At 44.4% G+C, this 22510-nt stretch overlaps 1 protein-coding gene across 1 annotated transcript; it reads left to right on the forward strand.

The window, feature by feature from the left end:
- Nucleotides 1-1316: 1316 nt before the first annotated feature.
- On the forward strand, nucleotides 1317-20338 carry Hepacam (hepatic and glial cell adhesion molecule). The gene is made up of 7 exons (XM_021207641.2): nucleotides 1317-1716; nucleotides 14220-14561; nucleotides 15303-15584; nucleotides 16122-16221; nucleotides 17128-17201; nucleotides 17618-17688; nucleotides 18275-20338. Exons 1-7 carry the CDS (start codon nucleotides 1632-1634, stop codon nucleotides 18575-18577), a joined length of 1257 nt encoding a protein of 418 aa, XP_021063300.1. The 5' UTR covers nucleotides 1317-1631; the 3' UTR covers nucleotides 18578-20338.
- The last annotated feature ends 2172 nt before the right edge of the window (nucleotides 20339-22510 follow it).

Raw genomic sequence — 22510 nt, forward strand, 5'->3', positions numbered from 1 at the left:
GAGATAGCATACCTGTAACAGGCAGAATAGACAGGCAGAAAGTAGATCAGTAGTTCATGGGGCTGAGGAGAGGAAGTACAGTTAGTGACTACTAAGAATAGAAGTGTTATGTGGGGAAAGCTAACTAGAATCGGACATTTGTGGTAGTCTCAGAACCTTGTGAAAAATACTAATGCCACTGAACTGTACATTCTAAAATGGTGAATTTCCTGATATATGAATTATGAATTCTGTCTTAATTTAAATGCTGTAAGCATAAAAATAAGGGGGGAGGAGAAGAAAGACTGTTGGGTGGCCCTCAAAATTGAAGTCTATCAACATAGACTAGTTTTTACTTTAAGATTAAGTACATTCATGTATAACTAAGAAAAATAAAATAGAAATAAAATGTCCTTTTTTGGTATTTTGTTTTATTGATTCGTTTGGGGTTTCTGTTTTATTCTGCTGAGATGGGGGTCTCATGTTGCAGCCCAGCTCAGCCTAGAACTCATGATGTAGCCCAAACTTGTCTCAAACTCAGAGCAGTTTTCCAAGGGCTCAATCCTGCAAGTACTGGGATCACAGACATGCACCACTATACCTGTTTCAGGTTTTTGAAACAGGGGTATCACTGTGAACCTCAGATTGGCCTTGAACTCACAGTCTTCCTGCCTCTGCCTCCTTAGTGCTGGGAACACCTGCGTGCCCTGCCACACCGGTTTAAATGCTTTCCCTAACTAAGCCTTTGCGGGGTATTCTGCAGCAACCTTCACCAATCCTCCCAACAATTCCCCCAAGGAGGCCATTGTTTTAGCCATTTTACAGAGGTAAAAATCAAAGGCTCAAAGACATTGAGCCCATTCCATTATTCAGAGTTACCAAGCATTTTATAAGAAGGCATGGCCAGGAGGGTAGGCTAGGCTATCACACTGATGGCAGAACCCGAGGGTGCTGGATCGTGGAGCAGATACCTCATCTTTACTCTGCCATGTCCTAGAACACTGACTGCAGGTAAGGGGATGACTGTGGACTCTGGAAAGATGTTCCCAGCATCTATCTGAACCTGTAATAAGAGACAATCCCAACTAGAACAGGCATGAAAGTAACTGACATCAAACCCTTTTCCAATTTTCTTCTCGTGGGCTAAAACACCACTTCTTCAGTAATTTTTTGATGTCTCTCATTTCTAGAGATATCCAAAAAACACTCCCTCCCATACCCGCCCTGCCACCTTTTCTGTCTTATTAGAAGTCTGTCCTGAAACAGAAGGAGGAATGTGAGGTGGAGCCTTCTAGATTGGGACACTGAGCCCATATCTGCCTCTGCCTTGGGAGTGGGACTTTATTGAAAGACAAGCCAAGAACCACTGGACCACCAGAGCCGCATAGTATGGAACCTGCTATCGAGATAAACATCTAAACAGATACTCCTGTCCAAACTAGGGGGCGAAGGGCTTGGAAAGTAGAAAATGCTAGGTCTGAGCGAAGCGAGAGGAGAGAACAAGGCCAGCAACACACAGAGCTCTGTGTATTCAGAGGGAAGTTGGCAGGGTTGTGCCCGGGCAGAGAAACTCCGAGTGGTACAAAGGGACGTGCCCGGAGTGGAGAAATCATGCTAATTGTCTGCACCAGAGCTGGAGAACGCCACCCAAAATGAAGAGAGAAAGGGGAGCCCTGTCAAGAGCCTCCAGGGCTCTGCGCCTCTCTCCTTTTGTCTACCTGCTTCTCATCCAGCCAGGTAGGAGACCAGAGGGTCTAGAGAAAAGAACTGGGGGGCTTTTGACAGAGGGAAGGGGAGAGCAGAGCCTGAATACCTTCGGGGCTGGAGGAGGGGAGAGCGCTCAGTGGCCGTGGGAAACATCTCAGTGAATTCAGGAATCAGTGTTGAATATATCTGTTCATTCCCTGTGCTTCCCGCCTGGCCCCTGGCCCCCTCCCCGAAAGGCTGCATGACTTTGGAGCGCCCACGGCATTCAGTACATTAACTGGAAGGCATCATGCCACTTCTTATGGGATGACTTGCTGGCGTGGGCCAGACCAGCATTCTTTTTAAGGGCTTATGTGAGCTCTTGGTGGGAGGAGGAGGGGAAATCTTGGTTTTGCACCTCCCAAACCTCTGCTGTGACTTCTCTGAGTGTCAAACAGCGTGAAAGATGAAAGAAGCTTTGTAGATAATGAGCCTCCTGGTTTAGGATAGCAGTCAGTCCTAGTCATAATTTACTCCAAGCCATAGACACCTACCTCTTGTAGCGCCCCCTATTAACACTATAGAGAACTGGTCTTATTTTAAGTACTGTAGATATTTATATGTTCATACACATAATTACAGGGAGCCTAGAAATGCACATCTTAATGTGGCAAGCGGATACATAGATCATTTTAACAAAAAGCAGGAATCAAAAAAAAAAAAAAAAGTCACCTGCCTCCATCCAGGAAACTGGGGCTGGTGGGGCAGGATGCTGGTGGGCCTTGAAACCCAGGGAATGTTTCCTTATAGAAAGAATGTCTGCACTGAGTCTCAGAAGATGGGGAAAATAGGTAGGAGAGTGAGTGAGATTATTGTTGGGAAACAAAGGTCAAGAGCTTGAAATAGTCTCGTGTGTTTAGGCGGAGCCCAGAAGTTCAGCATTGCTGGGGAGAAAGAGTGAACTGAGTTCAGTAGACGCCTTGTAAACCTTTCTCAGAAAATGAGACCGAGTCTGAAAATGGTCGATGGGGAAGCTGCACGATCTTTAATTTGGGAACTGGCAGGGTCAGATTTACTTTTCAGATCTCTTGGTCTTCAGTGAGGCAATGAAGGAGAAACGAGGCAAAATAGATGAGGGTGGAGGCCGATTTGATTCTTCTGTGCCCATGAAACAAAACAGCACAGACCTGGCGGTTTAGGTGGCAGAAAGTTGGTGTCTTGCAGTTCTGAAAAGCAGACCTTAGAGATCAAAGTACCGACATGCCACGCTCCCTCTGAGAACACTAAGGACAGATCTGTCCCAGGCTTCTTTGGCTCGTGGCAGCAAAATTCCAGCCTTCAGGTGGCGTTTTCCTGTTTTCGTGTCAGGGTTCAAATGTCCCAGTTTTACAAGGACTTATGCGGAAATGGATCCGCCCTACTACAGTATGACCTCATCTTAATTCCTTGGCTCTGAAAAGACCCCCAAAAGAAGTCAGATTGTGAGATGCAGTGCTTGGGGTGGAGATTAGGAGGACTTCAGCATGTGAGTTTGAGGAGATGCAGGTGAGCCCAATCAAAGCTATTTTCTAGTTATATATTATGCTAATAAGAGATTAGTTATGAGGCAGGCATGGTGGTGTATGCTTGTAATCTCAGCACTTAAGAGAGATATGAGGATCAGGAGCTGAAGGCCATCTTTGACTATATAGTAAGTTTGAGTACAGCCTGGGCTACATAAGATCCTTTCAAAAACAAACAATGTTAGTTATAACCTATGAGAGCTAAATGTTGGGCCATAGACTGTTGTACTGTTATTGTATCAAGCCATAGAAGTACCAATTCTGAAAGAGGTCTCTGGCATCTTTACAGTTTATTTTGGAAAATTCCAGCTTCTGGAACAGACAAATTCCAAAATTTAAGTTTTTGTTATTAATTATGTGTCAGTGGAATGAAGCGGTAGTGTAGGCCCGGGAAACAAGAGATGGTACTGCATACAGCCCTCAAGGAAGAAGCTTAGCTCATGGGATTCTGTCTACTTCAGTGTGTGTCCATGGACCACTGTGGGGTTTGACTCTATTTATTCCAGATAGAGAATGTTTGTTTGTTGTTTGTTTGTTTGTTGTTTGTTTGTTTGAGATAAGGTCTTCTCACTCTAGTTCTGGCTGGCCTGGAAGGTGCTATTTAGACCAGAGTGGCCTCAAATTTACAAATTTCCCAGTCTCCGTCTTGCCTGGCCAAAGAGAATTAAAAAAAAAAATAATAATAACTTAATGAATTAACAAATACAACCATAAAGAGACATATAAGGGAGGGAACCAAAATATGTCTCTGAGTGGTACATTTCACTTCCACTAATTCTATTGGCTAGAATTTTGACACATGTCCATCCCTAACTGCAGTGAAAGCTGAAAAATGTAGTATTAAGACTGGCTGGAATGTGTCAGAGAGATGACTCAGTTAAAAGTGCCTGCTGCTCTTGCAGAAGACCTAGGTTTGGTTCAAAGCACCCACATGGTGGTCTCTTCTGACCACCCTTCCTCCGACCCCTAACGCTCACAGGCACTGCACAGGCCTGTGCATGTCATACACACAGACAAAACACTCATACACATAAAATCAAGTTCAAGTTCTGATGTGGACTGTCAGGTTTTCTCCACCACAGCCTCCTCTTTTGTTTTCACAGTTATCTGATTATTTTGTGGGAATGGGACACAAAACTATAGAGGTCAGAAGACAACTTTCAGAAGTCAGTTTTCTCTTTCTACTCTGTGGGTCCCAGGTGTCAGGTTTGGTGACAAGAACCATCACCCACCAAACCATCTTGCTGACCTCAAATCTGGCCAAATTTAGCTTCTTAAACTCACCATAGCATCATTCACAGAATGTTCAAATACACCATTTCCAGAGTCTAAGGTGTTGATAACTTGATGAACATTAAAAGGTATGAATCCAAACAATGGCAGTTTTATTCTCTGGATTCTTCTGCTCCTCTGCCTAGTTTCTGTGCTGAGTTTGGAGAGGTGGGTAGATACTGAGAACAGTCTGACACTGTGGTCCATGTTAGCCTGAGCCTAAGACAACTCTCATGCCTCAGCCTCCTGAGTTCTGGGATTACAGGTATGAGCTACCACACGCATTATCTTCTTAGCCTAAATTCGCTGTTAAGGGGCAGTGGTGATGCTTCTCAGTTTAACAAATGGTGTAATTGAAGATGCCATAGAGGAAAAAGAATTAGGCTTAAGGGTATAGTCTGATGTTCCCTTAACAAGTGAATGAGCTTATATAATCATCCCCTAGACAAAGAAACAGACATGGCTAGGTTGGTGGCATACACCTTTAATCTAATACTCTGGGGGAGGCAGAGGCAAGAGGATCTGTGTGAGTTCAAGGCCAGTATAGTTTACATAGTAATTCCAGGCCAGCCAAGGCTACATAGTGAAACCTTGTCTCAAAATAAGAATAAATCATGCTATCACCTCAGAATCACCCAATTATATGTTTATTTCAGTGGCATTTAGCCACCAAGCAGGCACCTTCATAGATGACTTCTGTATTAATGTGCCTTCTGAGAACCTTCATTTTCAGCATAAACTTGGCGGTGCAAGCTGAGCATGCTCAGAAGCACTACTGTCATGACTGTAATCTTCTAAACATATACTCCACACCACACTGACATACCCAGGGTATACGTGATGAGGCTTAGGGTTTGGCCAGCCTCTATGAGTGTGTACAGGCTCCTAGAATAAAATCCCCACTCTTCCTTTGTTCAAAGAGGACATTGGTTTAGAAATAAATCTTACGTTTTCCTTCGCTACTTCAGGTAATAAATCTTTCTCCACTCCACTTTTATGGCTTGGCTATGTTTATTTTGGCTTCTCACTCACCAAGATATGAACCCAAGTAGTTTGTGTTGCCTGTTACTACAGAAGCCAGTGAGCAGAAGTAGGAAGTGAATCTTTAAGCAGCATGTTATTCACAGAGCCAGCAATCTAGGAGTTATTACCATTCACAGATTTGCTTTACTCAGACCGGCACTAAGTAGCTCATTCTATAGGGAACAAGAACAAAGATGAAGAACCAATCCAAACAACAGTCTTGTCCCTCCAGTCAGGCATTCGAGCCTTGTCTTTTTAATTCATGGTTGGTAACTTTCTTCTTATTTCTTCATGTGCTTTTTTCCTCCTTCTCCTCTTCTCTCTCTCTCTCTCTCTCGGGGGATTCACATAGGCCTAAGGCCACTGAGTCCCCCATTCCTCCCATGTGATTATCCAAGTTACAGAGTATACGTGCAGATTCTTACCTACAATATACATGGCCATGAGCTGATTTGCTCTCCCTCGTGTTCTGTAGCATTGTGATGTTCTGCCACTAAGCCCAGGCCCAGAAGCACTGGAACCAAGTGACTCCAAGGTGGCAACCTATTCCTCCACGCAGGCCTTATATTTTAATAGTCCTCTTAGAACTAACCATCAACTAACCAATCAACCTATTGACAAAGCTAATGCCTTCCTGAGACAATCATCTCCCAGTCTTCTTGTCCTAGCTAGTATGAAATAGAATCAAGTTATAGTTTAAACTTACATTGCCATGAGAATCAAGTTGAGAATCAAGTTGCATTTTTTTCATATTTTTATCAGCCAATTGAATATATTTTTCTCTGAAATACCTGTTCCAAGTCTTTAAAAAAAAGTATTTGTTTTATATTATTTTAAGTGTGTGTGTGTGTGTGTGTGTGTGCGTGTGTGTGTGTGTGTGTGTGTGTGTGTGTGTGTGTGTGTTGTGAGTATGTACATGATGAACTTACAGGTGGTTGCATGTCACCCAGTGCAGGTGGTATCAGGAATCAAGCTCTGGCCCTCTGGAAGGATAGTATGTGCTCCCAACTGCTGAGTCATCTCTCCAGCCCTTGTTCAAATATATTTGCACAGCTTTCTATTGAGTTGCCTGTATGTTTTGTTTTTTTGGGGTTTTTTTTGGTTTTTTTTTTTTTTTTTTTNCTGGCTGTCCTGGAACTCACTCTGTAGACCAGGCTGGCCTTGAACTCAGAAATCTGCCTGCCTCTGCCTCCCGAGTGCTGGGATTAAAGGCGTGAGCCACCACGCCCGGCTTGCCTGGATGTTTTGTTGTTGTTGTTGTTGTTGTTGTTGTTGTTGTTGTTGCTTTCTTTTTCTGATGTCTTTGTTTTTTATTTGAACTAGACTCTTAATCATTAGCCTAGGCTACCCTGGAACTCACAATGGCAGCTCAGGCTGGCCTCAAACTCACAGCAATTTTTCTGCTTCATCCTAATTGCTGGGATTATTGGCATAAGCCACCACACCCGGCTTCCTGTTACCTGTTTTGTGTTTTAGTGTGTGTGTGTGTGTGTGTGTGTGTGTGTGTCTGTGTGTGTGTGTGTGTCTGTGTGTGTCTGTGTGTGTCTGTGTATATGTGTACTCTAGGGAGTTGATATCTATTCTCAGGCCTGTTTAAAATGTTTTTTACCCTTTCATACTTAGATCTTCAGCCTATGTAGAACTGATGTATGCCCAACATGTTTACCTCCCAGGACTATTTGTTATAATGATTGTTACTGGAATAAGTCCAGGAAACCTGCCACTCAGTGGTCAGTACTGGGAAGGACCCTGTTTATTCAAAAGTTGTCTGTAAGGGGCTATCATCCTTCAAGTTCCACCTTAGAGCCCAAGGAGATGGCTCAGTGGAGTCAATGAATAAGAGTACTTGTTGCATAAGTATAAAGAGCTGAGTTCAAATGCTCAGAACCCACATAAAAAGACTCCGGTTGTCAAGTTCATGCCTGTTCAACCCAGCATGAGGAGTTATGGAGGAGTCGGGAAGATTGTTGGGGCTTCCTGTCTACTAGCCTAGCCCCACGTTCAGAGAGTGACCCCGTCTCCATGAATAAGGCAGAGGGTAACAGAGAAGGACATGCAGTGTCCACCCCTGGCCTCTGCATAAGTGAACATCTGTGCACATGCATGCACACAGACACATTAGTGGGAAGGACTACAAACGTTTTGTGGGAGTGGAGTGTAAGTCAGGAAGGGTAAGCGCTGAGGAGAGTTCTTTCTCATCCAAGCTACGCATCTCCTTCTTTCTCCTCTGGAATACTCACTCCGCGGACCTCAACCTCCTGGGACGGACTAACTCCTACTGACTAACTCCTATAGTTCATTTAAATGGTCGTTATTTTCTTCAAGTTAAACCTCACATCAGTGTATCTGTTTTTATGTCGGTCAGTGCACATAACCAAAGACTAAGGAGAGAGTTACAAAGGTCACCAGAGTTAGCAGGACCTAACCATTAGGTAATGTTACCAGAGCTGTTGGAGTCAGAGACTTGGCCCTGGCAACTCTAACAAGCTAGGCTCAGACACTTTTCTTCTATGGGCCAATTAAAAAGACAGTAAGGGATTGGCGAGGTTATTCAGTCAGTAGGTACTTGTTGCCAAGTCTCACAGTCTAACTGTGATCCCAGGCACACACGTAATGGGAGGAGAGAACTGAAGTGTGCATTAGGGCACGTACTGAGCCCTCCACAAACAAACAAATAAACAAATGCAAAAAGAAGAAGAAGACAAATAATAGTGAAAAGCAGAGAAAGGATGTCCAGTGTAGCCACATAGGGAAGAGGAACAGAAAAAGGCCCAGTGGCCCTCCTACAAGTCAGCCTTTGGAGTACAGACATTAAGTTTAGGGGTTGTTCGTTTAGTTGGTTGGTTTTTCAAGACAGGGTTTCTCTGTATAGCCCTGGCTGTCCTGGAACTCAGTTTGTAGACCAGGCTGGCCTCGAACTCAAAATCTGCCTGCCTCTGCCTCCCGAGTGCTGGGATTAAAGGTGTGCGCCACCATGCCTGGCTCAAAGTTTAGGTCTATATAGAGAGCAAGAGGTATATATAACTAGTCCTAGTCAACAGTGTGGTCCTGACCCATCCTTGTTCAAGCAAGATGGTTGACAAGTCAGACCTACAGGAACTCTCCCCCTGGCTGGCATCAGGCTTTAACCTTTCCTTCTCCGATCGTAAGGTTCCTGAGGCATTCCAGTTCCTTGGAGACCATTGTTTCAGTATCTGATGGTCATAGGGACAGCACAGTGTCTCTTTAGAGTACCTTCATTCCTAGCAGGACAGTTGCACCAGGACTTCTCTTTCAGAATTGGGAATGCCTGGCAAAAGAGAGGAGTATAATTGTGCAAAAGTGTTAGAGAGGGAGGGGCACTTTTGAGAAGGGCAAAGGGAGGAAGCAACTCTGAAACAGTGGTCCTGTCATACAAGGACAACAAACCTCTCCTTGCTACACTATGGTCACCTTTGTCATAAATTGGGACATCATACACAGGTCTTCTCTATTCTCTAGACTTCTCTGTTGATCTGTCTTGATAACAATAAGAAAGGAAGTCTCCTGAGATTTGAATAGTAGTGTATTAAATTATATGTCAAATTATTATTATTAATTATTATTATTTTGCTATTGTTAATGTTTTGAAATAGGGTTTGATAAAGACATATCATAAGACTGAATTAAAGGACAGATGATAGTTATTTTTGTTGGTCTTGCTGACCCCAGGTGATGTTATGTGGTTCTGGGTAAAGTTGACTTTTTCTAACTGAGCAATCTTATGATGTCTTCTGTAATGTAGCTCTATGGTTACATTAGCATTCAAGCACCATACAGCTTGTCTCTTTTTCCTCTGTGCTTATCTATCTTGCCTACCTCAAGATCATCTCAGGATCATTATTAAATAAGAAGGAAGATGTTGAAGACCAAAAGCAGAAAACAAAATATTCTTCCTTTCAAAGGACAAACTCTTGCTGCCCTTGGATTATTGTATGAGGGGTGTGGTGATCGTACTTCAAAATGGAAATAATACATTTGGGGAAAGCCCAGGAAAAGGCATCTATGTTGGTCAAACGAATGGAAGGAGATAGATCTAAGCAAATAAAACTTGCTTCAAATAAAAAAGGGTACAAGTGTGGTCGCTAGCGCTAGAGAATATGGGTACAGTGAAGAGAGGCAAGTCCTACAGCATGAGTTTGGCCCCAACCCACTGATGCTTTTTAAAGGTGACTTTAAGGCAAAGTGAAGACTTTGTCCCATAAATGTATGACAACCAGTAGAAGGTGATTCTTTAAAGGGATGGGGCATAGAGAAACCACAGTTCCTTGGGCACACTCTTGAAGTTTGCCTTTCCTCAGTGTCATGGGAGGTCAAATCCTACTTGAGTAGAAGCTACTGACCCAAACACCAGGGCATTGTTTAGTGAGGTAGGAACTTCTTGTAGACATGGTCAGTTCCTTTTGTTTTGCCTGTGGTGGGAACAGAGACTTTCTACACAATGTCTCAGAGACAATGATTACACTAATTGCTTCTCCAGGTTGAATAATCCTCCCTTTTATTGCCACTCTGAGCCTGAGGTGTTAGCCATTTCCTCATTTCTGTGTCCTGCTTTGGCTCCTGTCCCAGTTCTCTGTGTCTCCTGAAAGTTATGAAACCCAAACTTAGATTCTTTCCAGTTTCTAGGCAACTGTGCATGCTTAGCAAAAATGTTCTTGTCATCAGAGTCTAAGAAAGATGGCGCCATCGTCTTACAATGAGTGTGCGTTCATCCCTTCTGCTTGTGGGCATACCCATGTTCACAACATAAGGAGGGCAGCTGCCTGAGCTAGGACAAATTAGGAGGCAGTCAAAGGCTGCATCTTCTCCATGGTTTTACCCACAATTTAATCTAAATTGATTTAAAACAAAACAAAACAGCAAAATTAAGGGAGAAAGATCACCATAAATGGCTACTGGAAAACTTGGAATGGAAGAGAAGACAATATAACCCAGGGAAGCCCAAGAGAAAGAGACCAGAGATTACAGGAGAGAGAAAGGTTATTAATACCTTCTACTTGTCCAAGATCCAGGAATATCGCTGGTAGAAGGAAATGAGAAGCCTCAGAATTTGGTGCCTGAGATCTGTATTAGCCAATTCTGCGTTTCTATAATGAAATATCAATGACTGAACAGTTTCTAAAGAATTAAAGTTTATTTAGCTCATAGTTTTGGAGGTAGAACTTCCAAACAACGTAACACCAGCTCTGGAAAATACCCTCAACTTCATCCTGTCATAGTACAATAGATGGCATCAAAGAATGCCTATGAGAAGAGAGATCAGTTAAACAGGACGCTGACACGGGGTAGAGAGAGCTTAGGCTCATTCTATAATAATTTAATTTCTGGAGAATTAACACAATAACTTTCTTCATTCCCTCCAAAAGCATTACTCCCAGGGAGCTAAGCTACTCCACTCTCTCCTAATAACACCACCTTAGGGAAAAAGTCTTAACAACACACACACACACACACTGGAGGGACAAAACACATCAAAACCACAGTAGGGCTGTTATTCAAAGTTTGTATTCTGTGTGCATTGGTTGTTTTACCTGTGTGTGTGTGTGTGTGTGTGTGTGTGTGTGTGTGTGTGTGTCTGTATGATGTTGGAACTGAAACGAGCTATAGAAACTTGTAAGCTGCCATTTGGGTGCTGGAAATTGAACCTCATGTCTTCTGGCAGAGCAGTCAATACTTTTAACTGCTGAGCCATCTCTCCAGCACGTCAAAATTTTAAAATATTTATTTTTTTTATATGTATGTGTTATATATGTGCGTGTATGCATTAAGTGTTCACAGAGGACATCAGATCCCCTGGAGCTGGGGTTATGAGTACTTGAGAGCCACCTGATATGGGTGCTGGGACCTAAACTTGGGTCCTTTGTGAGAGCAGTATGCAGATTAACCATGGCTGCCCCTCTCCAGCCCTTCCTGACTCCAGTTTGCTCACCTCTGAGGGATTAGCACTAACATGTGCTGATCCTCCAGTTTCAGACCGGGTTCTGAGAAGTGAGCAGATACTTCCTCACTATTTGAACATCACTAAGTCATACACAGCAAGCTCCTTTGCCTGCTCAGGGAATTTTGAAATTGCTAGACTTGTTTTTCTAAGTCTAGGTGAGAATGGAACCTAGTAGGTGTTAGACATGTAATCCCATTTAAGTTATGGCAATAATGAACATTGAGAGAAACTTTACAGAACATCTGGCCAAGTGGATTTAAGTCTGATACACAGGTCCATAGAAATTAATAGCTGCTCTCTGTTACTGGGAAGGAGAGAACTCAGGTGCCCATCATCTCTTCTGCCAAAATAAGGTAGATGGAACCTTCTTTCATTTATTTCCATTTTTATGTAAGATTTTTAGAAAAACAAAAATACTACTGCTTTAAAAAAAAATGCTTGAGATGAGGCCAGGAATGATGTGAAATGCATTTAACCACAGCACATTGGAGGCAGAGGCAGGTGTGTCAGCCTGGTGTATATAGCAAGTTGCAGGCCAGCTAGGGTTGCACAGTGGATAGAACCCTGTCTTTTAAAAAGGGAAAAAAATGTTTGAGAAGGCTCAGCAGTTAAGAGCACTTCTTGATTTCCCAAAAGACCCAAGTTCAGTTTCCAGTACTCAAGCCAAGTGACTCACAAGAGCCTCTAACTTCAATCCCAAATAATCCAATGTCTCTTCTGGCCTCCACAGGCACCCATACTCATATGATATGCATTCACATAGACACGCATACATACAGATAATTTAAAAACAAAGAAAAGAATAACATTTAAGGCTGGAGAGATGGCTCAGCAGTTATGAGCACTTGTTCTTGCAGAGGACCCAGGTTCAATTCTCAGCACCTATAGGACAGGTAACACTATCTGTAACTTCATTTCCACAGGCCTTGACACCCTCTTCTTTCCTCCCTGGGCACCAGGCACACATGTGGTGAGCCTACACGCATTCAGGCAAAACACTCATTCACATAAAATAAAAATAAATCCTTAAAAGTAATGTTTGAGGTGCTGGAATGTAACTCAATTGAAAAAGTACTTGCGTAGTATGCATGAAGCCCTAGGATTATCCTAAGCACTGCATAAACTGTGTGTGGTGACACATCTACAAGCTCAGGACTTGGGAGGTAGAGGCAGGAAGATCATAAACTCAAGCCATTCTTGGAGATATAGCCAGTTTGAGAACAGTCTTGGATACCTGAGAAGTTATCTCAAAAATCAATATGACAACACTTATGAGATGGGTGTTTGGGCACACTTCTGTCATCCCTGTACTCTGGAGGTAGAGGCAGGAGGATTGTGAGATAGCTGTCAATCTGAAGAGCCAAGCAAGACTCTCAAGACAAGATGGGACAAAAGAAAAGGTTTCCAAATAGTTGTCTTTGACCATTCTAACTTCCTCAACCTGAGGCTTCCTTCCTACAAGCAAATGGTATTCAGCTAATCCCACCTATAACAGTTTTAATCTGCAGGGCCATACCTTGAGGTTTGGAGATACCTGGACGACGATGGTAGAATGTGAGATTTGGACATTGCTTAGCGATCATTTGGTCTACCTAACTGCTTTATTGTACAAAGGAAAAAAAAACTGAGCCATGGAGAGGTGGGAAAGTGGCCTTTCCTTGACCATTTACAGAAAGGAGTCATACCTTACAAAGCACCTGCTCTTTAAAGTGAATCGAATGCGTTTAGCAAATAAGAGTTGTTTAAATAAAAGTTGTTTACCATAACCAACCTTTTAGCTCACTTAGCTCCTGATTTGGTCGGGACTGTCTAGTACAAGTAAAAGAAGAGACGGAAGAGCACAGCCCTGCTTTCCTAGTTTTCTCCCCCCAGCCCCTTTTGACAGGGTCTCATGTGTCCTAGGTTGGCCTCGAGCTTCAACTTACTGTGTAGTCATGATCTTGGATTTCTGATCCTCCTGCCTCTACTTCCAAAGAAATGGGACAACAGTTTAGGGCCTGGTTTATGGTCACTATTTTTATTATATAAATGAGAAGAATGGGGCTTAGAAAGATTGTTCTAAATGCACCCAGCCAATAAGGAGTAGACCCCCATTTAGGAAGACCTTAAGGTTCCAAATTCTTTATTCTCTCCATTCAAATTCTTCCTCTGTAGAGAACACAAATGGGGCTGGGATTTAGGTGAATTCCCAGAACTTCCTTTTCAGTTACAGAACTTTTCTATTGAGTCCTTCTGGTAAGATGCTGTTATACCTGGGGTAAGGGCAGAGTGATTCTTGGTGTGCCTAGGAAGTGCCTGTGTGTTTGGGGCCTCTGGGCTTCTTCTTCCTGAGCACTATATTAGTTCACATTCCTCTTTCTTTGTGAATCTAACTTCCCATGTTTTCTCTATTTCCTGCCATACTACTTCCATATCAAACTTGACTCATAGGATGTTCAATAAATATTTCTAGGAAAGGAACATGTAAACTGTGTATAAGTGCAAAAGGCAGGCAGTGAGGAAAATGCAAGAAAGACAAAGCCATAGAAGACCCAGGATGGCTATGAGGAAAGAAAGACGAGAGAGGGAGCAAAGAACTTCTGTAAGAGAGGAGATGGCGCTGATGGGTAAGAAGCGAGGACTGGCAGGAAGTTAAGGGTCTGAAAGTGTGAGGAAGATCACAGGGCTTGAAGGTGGAAATGGGCTGTGGAGCTGAGGGCCTGACACTGCCGTCTTCCCCAATGGGCCTCTGTTTGCAGTCCCCCTGGAGGGGGTGAACATCACCAGCCCAGTACGTCTGATCCACGGCACAGTGGGGAAGTCGGCCCTGCTTTCCGTGCAGTACAGTAGCACCAGCAGCGACAAGCCCGTGGTGAAGTGGCAGCTGAAGCGTGACAAGCCAGTGACCGTGGTGCAGTCTATAGGCACAGAGGTCATTGGCACTCTGCGGCCTGACTATCGAGACCGTATCCGGCTCTTTGAAAATGGCTCCTTGCTTCTCAGCGACCTGCAGCTGGCAGATGAGGGAACCTATGAAGTGGAGATTTCCATCACTGATGATACCTTCACCGGGGAGAAGACCATCAACCTCACCGTGGATGGTAAAGCACTCGGCAGGGAAGCAGGCAGAACCAGACTGGGACTAAGGCTAGACTCAAGAAAATGTAACGCAAAGGCTGAGTGGCAATTAGAAGGTGGTACCTAGGCACAGCTAACATGGATAGAGGGCCATGTGTGGGCCAGCACACTTAACATTTACAATAATCAAGGGATAGATAATGTCACTCTCTTCAGAGGTACAGAGAGTTACCCAAGCTCCTATAACTGATGGAGTCCAGTGTTAAACCTAGAGAGCTGAACCTGGTTTTCTCCAGTTAAAATGTCTCCCAGGCTTGATCAGTTTAAGTAAAGCCCAGTGATTTTGAAATGGCATTTAGGAAGAAGGGCATTTAGAAGACATTCATCATGACTTTTTTGTTCAGTCTAGAAGTTGCTTGATTAAGTGGATGAAGAATGGATGAGTGGATTCATGGATGGATGAATGGATGGATGGATGGATGGATGAATAAATGGATGGATGGGTGGATGAATAAATGCATGTATGTATGTAAGTATGTATGTATGGATGGATGGATAAATGGATGGATGGATGGATGGATGGATGGATGGATGGATGGATGGATGGATGGATTATGGGGCAGGAGTAAGTTAGGGACCTCTGGAGAGACACAGCCAACAGAGTGAACTATTAGATGTTGAAGGCGGAGAATAAAGAAGGGGAAGGAAGCTCGTTGTAGACTATAACTCACAGGCATTTCTGTCCTCCTGTTTCTGGGTCTCAGTGCCTATTTCAAGGCCACAGGTGTTGGTTGCTTCAACCACTGTGCTGGAGCTCAGTGAGGCCTTCACCCTCAACTGCTCCCATGAGAATGGCACCAAGCCTAGCTACACGTGGCTGAAAGATGGCAAACCCCTCCTCAATGACTCCCGAATGCTCCTGTCCCCTGACCAAAAGGTGCTCACCATCACCCGAGTACTCATGGAAGATGATGACCTGTACAGCTGTGTGGTGGAGAACCCGATCAGCCAGGTCCGCAGTCTGCCTGTCAAAATCACCGTGTATAGTAAGTTTCCCTGCCTACCCAAGGTACAAGTATCCACTGGGACAAAAGGCATTCCAGAGAGTGACTGTCTAGAGCAGTGATTTTCAACCTTTCTAATGCTGTGACCCTTTAATCTAGTTCTTCATGTTGAGGTGACTTCCAACCACAAAATGATTTTCATCACTACTTCATAACTTTACTTTCACTGCTGTTATTAATCATAACATAAATATCTACATTTTCTGATAGTCTTAGGCAAAGCAACCCTGTGAAAGTGTTGTTTCACACACACACACACACACACACGGGGCAGGGGAGGATCAAAACCCACAAGTTGAGAACTGCTGGTCTAGAGGGAGTGAGACAGGGGTAGAGTTGGGCTGACAGTCCTTGGAGGACAGCCACAAGTAGGAGGCAGGCTCCAGATGAGCTCTGCCATTGCCTATCCATGCTGCCTGGGCCCTTTTCTCTTCCCTCCCCTGCTAATATTCTACTCACCATACCTGCTCCCCTCCTCAAAGTGCCCCTACTTTCAAAGTTCTGCCTCTCTCTCCTCAGGAAGAAGCTCCCTCTATATCATCTTGTCTACAGGAGGCATCTTCCTCCTTGTGACCCTGGTGACAGTCTGTGCCTGCTGGAAGCCCTCAAAAAAGTCTAGGTAACTAGTTAGCTTCTACACCTTTGTTTTTCTTCAGTCTATTTCAGTCCCAAGTTTAATGTTAATTTAGCTATTGAATGTGTCTAGCATTAAATCTGGGGTCACATTCTACTACTGAGCTATATATCCTTATTTCCCAAGTGCTCTCTCGACCTCTCTGTCTCTGTCTCTCTCTGTGTGTCTTTGTCTCTCTCTCTCTGTCTCTCTCTCTCTCTTCCCTGTGTGTGTGTGTGTGTGTGTGTGTGTGTGTGGGTGGGTGGGTGTGTGTGTGTTTCTATAGGTATGAGTATGGGTACGTGTTGGTGTTGGCATGGGTGTGTATGGATGCACATGTGTGTGGATGCCAGAGGTACACCTCTGATGTTATTCTTCTGCCTGCCTTTGCTTTCTCAGTGCTGGGGTTACAATTGTATGTGACTACAGCTATCATATATATATATATATATATATATATATATATATATATATATATATATATATAAAAGGCTATCCCTCCACCCCAGCTCCCAATTCTCTTCTCTGCTCTTTGAATGTTTTCCTCCTAGTGTATTTTTCCATTGTATTTGGAATTGCATCTGTGCTCAGTTACTTCTGACCACCCTGGCACAGTTGCTGGTGATTCCTCCTTGGGTTTGACAGCTAGCTGGGTTAGCATACTGCCTTTTAAGACAAAGCACCTACAGTTTACAAGGGGAAGAATGCTGAAACTCACACTGGATGAATGGCCTACCTATGGTCACAATGCTAACAACAGTTTTAACATGCAAACGTAGATGTGCCTCATTCCAAAGACTACCATTCCCTCCCCCATCTTCTCTGTGGGCATTAGAACCCTTTCTGTGTCCATTGCTTAGATGTCTTGTGGTCAATAAGTCTGTTCTTGGCTGGGACTGGATTGATTTTCAGGAAGAAGAGGAAGTTGGAGAAGCAAAACTCCTTGGAATACATGGATCAGAATGATGACCGCCTAAAATCAGAAGGTAAGCTCCCAGCTACCCGTGGGCCCAGCCCATCAGCATTCACATTGGAGAGGCCTCCTGGGAAAAGAAAAAGAGGGCGATGAGGAATCATCAGAGTCAAGGGGGTACAGGTACAGAATATAGGTGCTGGACGGTGTAGAGCAGCGGTTCTCAACCTGTGGGCCATGCATGACCCTCTTGGGATCCAATGACCTTTTCTCAAAGATCGCCTAAGATCATCACAAAACAGATGTTTACACTATGATTCATAACAATAGCGAAATTGCAGGTATGAAATAACAACAAAAATAATTTTATGGTTGGGGATCATCACAACACGAGGAACTTCATTAAGGGTTGCAACATTAGCAAGGTTGAAAACCACTGGTGTAGAAGATCTGTCCGTAGAGCAGACCCCCCATTCTTTCCCTGTGCAGCAGATACCCTACCCCGAAGTGGAGAACAGGAGCGGAAGAACCCAATGGCACTCTATATCTTGAAGGATAAGGTAAGCTACTCTGTCAAGGATACATGTACAAGCATGCTAGGGAGCGTGTGACGTGGCCATTCTTTTGCAATGTTTGCAGAAATCTTTGTATTTCTGCAGTACTTGCAAAAATCCCCACTTTAGAAACTGGAAAATGAGACAGAGAGACAAAACAACGTGAGAAGGGCAAAACAAGCAAATGAATGGCAGACCCGCTCGTCACAATATAGGCAATGGTCAGCAGGCAATCTCATGGACCACCCTAGCTCCCACCATGTCCAGACTATTCACAAGACCTACTTGGTGGTCGCCAGAGCCCTTACGCTCTTCTCTGCTCACATGCAATAGACCTATTTGCCAGAACTTTAAGAGGATAGACGAGGCTCTGAGTCATGTAAACGTTTACTAAGTACCTGTCACATGTCTGGGCCAAACAAGATGTTGTCTGCTGTCTAGCTGGATGTGACGGGTGTGGCTGGAAACTCCCGAGAGACACACTACACACACAACCTGCGTGTGCCTCTTTAGTCCCAGTCCCTAAAACAAAAGAGCTCCCAGATTGGGTTCAGGGGACTACTACTGATCCTTGCATCGCCTGTGTTTGCAGGATTCCTCAGAGCCGGATGAGAACCCTGCTACAGAGCCGCGGAGCACCACAGAACCTGGTCCTCCTGGCTACTCCGTGTCGCCGCCCGTGCCGGGCCGCTCTCCAGGGCTCCCCATCCGCTCAGCCCGCCGTTACCCGCGCTCCCCAGCACGTTCCCCTGCCACTGGCCGGACGCACACGTCGCCACCGCGGGCCCCGAGCTCGCCCGGCCGCTCGCGCAGCTCTTCGCGCTCACTGCGGACTGCTGGTGTGCAGAGAATCCGGGAGCAGGACGAGGCAGGGCAGGTGGAGATCAGTGCCTGAGCCTCCTCGAGAGCCCTCTGCGGTTGCCCACGATCTGCTGTCCGCGGCTGGGGGGAGGCTGAGAAGTCCTGATGCCTCTGGCCAGGAGTGAGAGGAGATCGTGGCCTGATCCCTGTTTAGGGTGCACACGCGTGTGAGTTTGCACAAATGGCTGATCTTGGTGTTAAACCCGGTTGCATGTGCGCTGGGTTTACTGGCTGTGTTCTCTGGCTATGTTCTCAGCGGGTATGAGCTGTGCCCTCTTAGGACTACATAGATTATTAAATTTATGGCCCAATCCCCTAAAGGATTTTATGGAAACTAACAGTAATTTTACCCAGTGAGACGATCCTATGCGCCCGCTGGCAGTGTTTATACTTCCCATCCTCCTCCTAATTCCACATACTTCCGATCCCTAAAGTCTGTGGTAGTTTTTCCCCCAGCCCAATTTAGAGGCCACTTACCCCCGAACACACATTGTCCTAAAACTAAAGAAAAATCTGATACTGGTTCCTGGGTGCACAGGGCCTGTTCTGATCACAAAGGAGTCGTTGTCTTAAGGACCTTTTCTGGACACCTGCTTCCCCATCTTTCCAGGTGATAAGAGTGAACCCCAGATGCGTTCATAAGACCCTGGGAACTTGGGGCTAGGCCAGGACAAACTATCAGGCTCCCAGTGCTTGGTGGCCTCCAATGGCCTCCCCAAAAGTGTGCCGTACTGGTCTTTATTCCTGTCTGTGTTCATGAGAATGTGGGTGAGCTTGTTCCTAGACGACCCAGCAAGCTGCCCCTGACAAGGATCTGGTTTTAACCATTCATGCTCTTCTTCCTGACTGTTGTTTTACAAAACAAGCTTTCAATCATCCCCAGGAAGGTTGAGAAGCTTCCTGGAGCTGTAAGAAAAATATGATTCCACTTTCCAGAGAAAGAGGAAGAAGCTTAACATGCCCCAACATGTCAAAGCAAGGATGGCCAACCCCCCTCGCCTCCTGCTTTCCACCTGCCTCCATCCTAGATGCTCAGAACCCAGGACAGTGAACAATGCCAGTTCCCTAATATGTACTAAAGTCAGAAGACAAAGGGGCCGGGCCACTCCCAAGCCACTACCACTTGGGGCATTTTGAAAAAAAGAAAATAGTGTACTTGTAAAAACAGTACATGACTAGATGAAAGACAAGAAGGCCCCGGGCGTTCCGGCCTCTCTTCCCCAATTCCCCCAGGAACCCTTGCATCTCTTGTCCCTCCTCAATTCATACAACTTCATCTTTACTTCTGCATCATCTCATGAACAACTTCCAAGGCCCGGTATCCATCACCTCCACACCAGAACGCACTTCACCCCGGCCCTGCAGGCACCAAGATTTCTGGTTTGCCTGTGTCCCCTCACCCCACCAGCATGACTCTCAGTTCCCCTATCCTTCCACCTGCTCACGTGGCAGGTGTGTCTGCAGCTCTCCTTACTTAGCCAGAACCCACAATCCACTAACCTCCCCAGGTGCCTCATCCACCATAAAATAGCGCTTGTAGGCGATAGTGCAGGCAGGTTAGGAGATGCAAGACTTGGAGGACTACCTGTTGCTCAGCCTTGAGATACAGGGGTGAGGGATGTAGTGAGATGAGAGCATGCCACACCCTGGTGCTGAATCCCTGCCGGGCTGGCTTCCCAGACTCAAGCCAAATTTGCCTTAAATTGGGGGTAAATAAAGAAGTGGGGTTTTTTTGTTTTTGTTTTTTGTTTTTTAATTTTGTTTTGCTTTGTTTTGATCTTCATCTTTGTATTCACTTAGCATCTAGCAGAGTGCATAGCACAACCTGGATGCTCAATAAACTTTTGATGAAATGAAATAATTTTATTTCCACATAAGCAAAAGGAACAGAGGAACAACCTGAATGTACAAGTTATCTCCTTTCTTCTTCATTTACTGCCTTCACTTTCTTTCCATATTGCAAATCATCCATTCCCAAGCCATCACTCTCATTCATTCATTCATTTATTCATTCATTCACTCATTCATGTGTTTGTTCTCTTAGACAAACATTCATTTGTGTACCATTGACTATAAAGATGCAATTATGCTCTGACTTTTACTCAGAAAACAATCTCACAAAGGAAGACAGTAAGTGAACAGATTATTACAATACAATTTAAAGTACTCAGGGAACATATACCAGGGGTTACAAAAGGATAGGAGGACACATTCCAAGGAGAAGCATGTACAAAAGCCTTGCTGGAGCAATACACACGGGGAATTCTAAATACTGAGCCCTTGCTACGAACAGATCATGTCGGAGAATGTGTAGGGTAGGAAGTGAGGACAGCTCGATAGGCCTCCAGGAGCTCAGTCAGTGTATTCTGTGAAGCTGAGTTGAAAGGATCTCCCAAAGAAGGCTTGAAAAGCATAGGGAGAAAGGTGAGTGGGAGTATAGGTGGGAAGGTCGCCAAGAAGCCAAAGGAGGGACTTTTGGGAACGACAGGACAGGTGTGACAGTGCATGCCTACAATCTCAGTGCTTGGAAAGCTCATGAAGGAGGACCTCAAGGTCAAAACCAGCTGAAGCACAAGATGATGCCCTCTTTCAAAGAAACCAAAGAGGTGAAGGGGTGGGGTGGAGTGATAGAACAGCCAGGACCTTAGAGAGCTTCGTGTATGAAAAAGAATTCAAAGTGAAGATCAGGGATTGATCTGTAGATCTATGACGCAGTGCTTGCCCAGTGTTTGATTCCTAGGAAAGATAAGTCCCTAAGTTTGATCCCCAGGAAAGAAGAAGAAAGAATCATAAAAGAAAAAAAAAAATTGGCAACAAGGGGGCATAAGGAGCTCCAGTCGTCATGAGCAGGAGTTAAAGCCAGATTGCAGTAGGTGAGTCATAACTAACCCAGCTGAGACTGGATACTTGAGACTGGGTATTCCAAAGTTCTTCCTGTTTCAGAACAGCTTGATCCTGCCTGAGTACACTATATTTAGTTGATATTACCAGGAGAAATTTCCAGGGAACCAGAAACAAAATAAAATCCAAACAAATCCAGAGTGCTTTAGTACTAATAAAATAGGGAATTACCCTGCATATTTTGTTTGCATTAGAATTGTATTGAAAAACTATGCTTAACCCACTGACAAGGTAAGAAGAGCTGGATCTGAGACACGTAGATTAAGGTGATGTCCTAGAAAGGGGGCTCACTGCTAAAGGCGCACAAGACAGCTGGCAAATGAAACTGCTAGTCTTCTGTGGAGAAAAGGATTCTAAATTTTCTGATATTAAAATCAATCAAAATCAAATTAACAGATATGGTGATATCTGTGATCTCAGCAACTGGAATGTTGATGAAGGTGGGTCACATAATTTAAACCAATCTGGGCTATACAGTAAAGCCCTATCTCAGGCATTGGGGAGAATTACCATAAACAACAACAACAAAAGGTTAATAAATATACAAGGAAACAAATCGCCATGACTGAGCATCAATTTAAGATGCAATAGATTCAAACCTTCAAAGCCTTAAAATGCTAGAATTATCAAATACGAGATAGTGATGGAATGCTGAAAGGAACAGAAGACAGCAAGACCACAAAGCTTGTAACAGTGATCAAATTAGAAAAGGAACAAGGTAGACTTTCATAAAAATGGGACTAGGGAGATGGCTCAGCAGGTTAAGGCACTTGACGTCAGAGCTTACACCCCGAGCTTGATCCCCAGAGCTCACCTGGTGGAACTGACTACTACCAGTAGCCTCTTGACTTCCTCATGAATGCTGTGGCACAGGCGTGCACGCTCATGCACACACACACACACACACACACACACTAAATAATTAATGTAATATATACAAAATTAATTAAAATAAACTGTTAAGTGGGTGTGGGGGCTCATACCCTTTGGAGATGAAAGCAGAGGGATCAGGAGTTCCAGAGCAGTATGGGTAATATGAGACCATGTCTCACAAAAGCACAAAAGC

The sequence above is a fragment of the Mus pahari genome, chromosome 10, assembly GCF_900095145.1.
Source record: "Mus pahari chromosome 10, PAHARI_EIJ_v1.1, whole genome shotgun sequence".
Taxonomy (NCBI): Eukaryota; Metazoa; Chordata; class Mammalia; order Rodentia; family Muridae; genus Mus; species Mus pahari.

What these genes read in the sequence shown, in the direction of transcription:
- Hepacam (XM_021207641.2), top strand. Translation starts at nt 1,632, where the DNA reads ATGAAGAGAGAAAGGGGAGCCCTGTCAAGAGCCTCCAGGGCTCTGCGC. An exon ending in AAGCCCTCAAAAAAGTCTAG is followed by an intron (nt 16,222 to 17,127) that starts GTAACTAGTTAG and finishes ATTGATTTTCAG; the next exon opens with GAAGAAGAGGAAGTTGGAGA. An exon ending in TGACCGCCTAAAATCAGAAG is followed by an intron (nt 17,202 to 17,617) that starts GTAAGCTCCCAG and finishes TTCCCTGTGCAG; the next exon opens with CAGATACCCTACCCCGAAGT.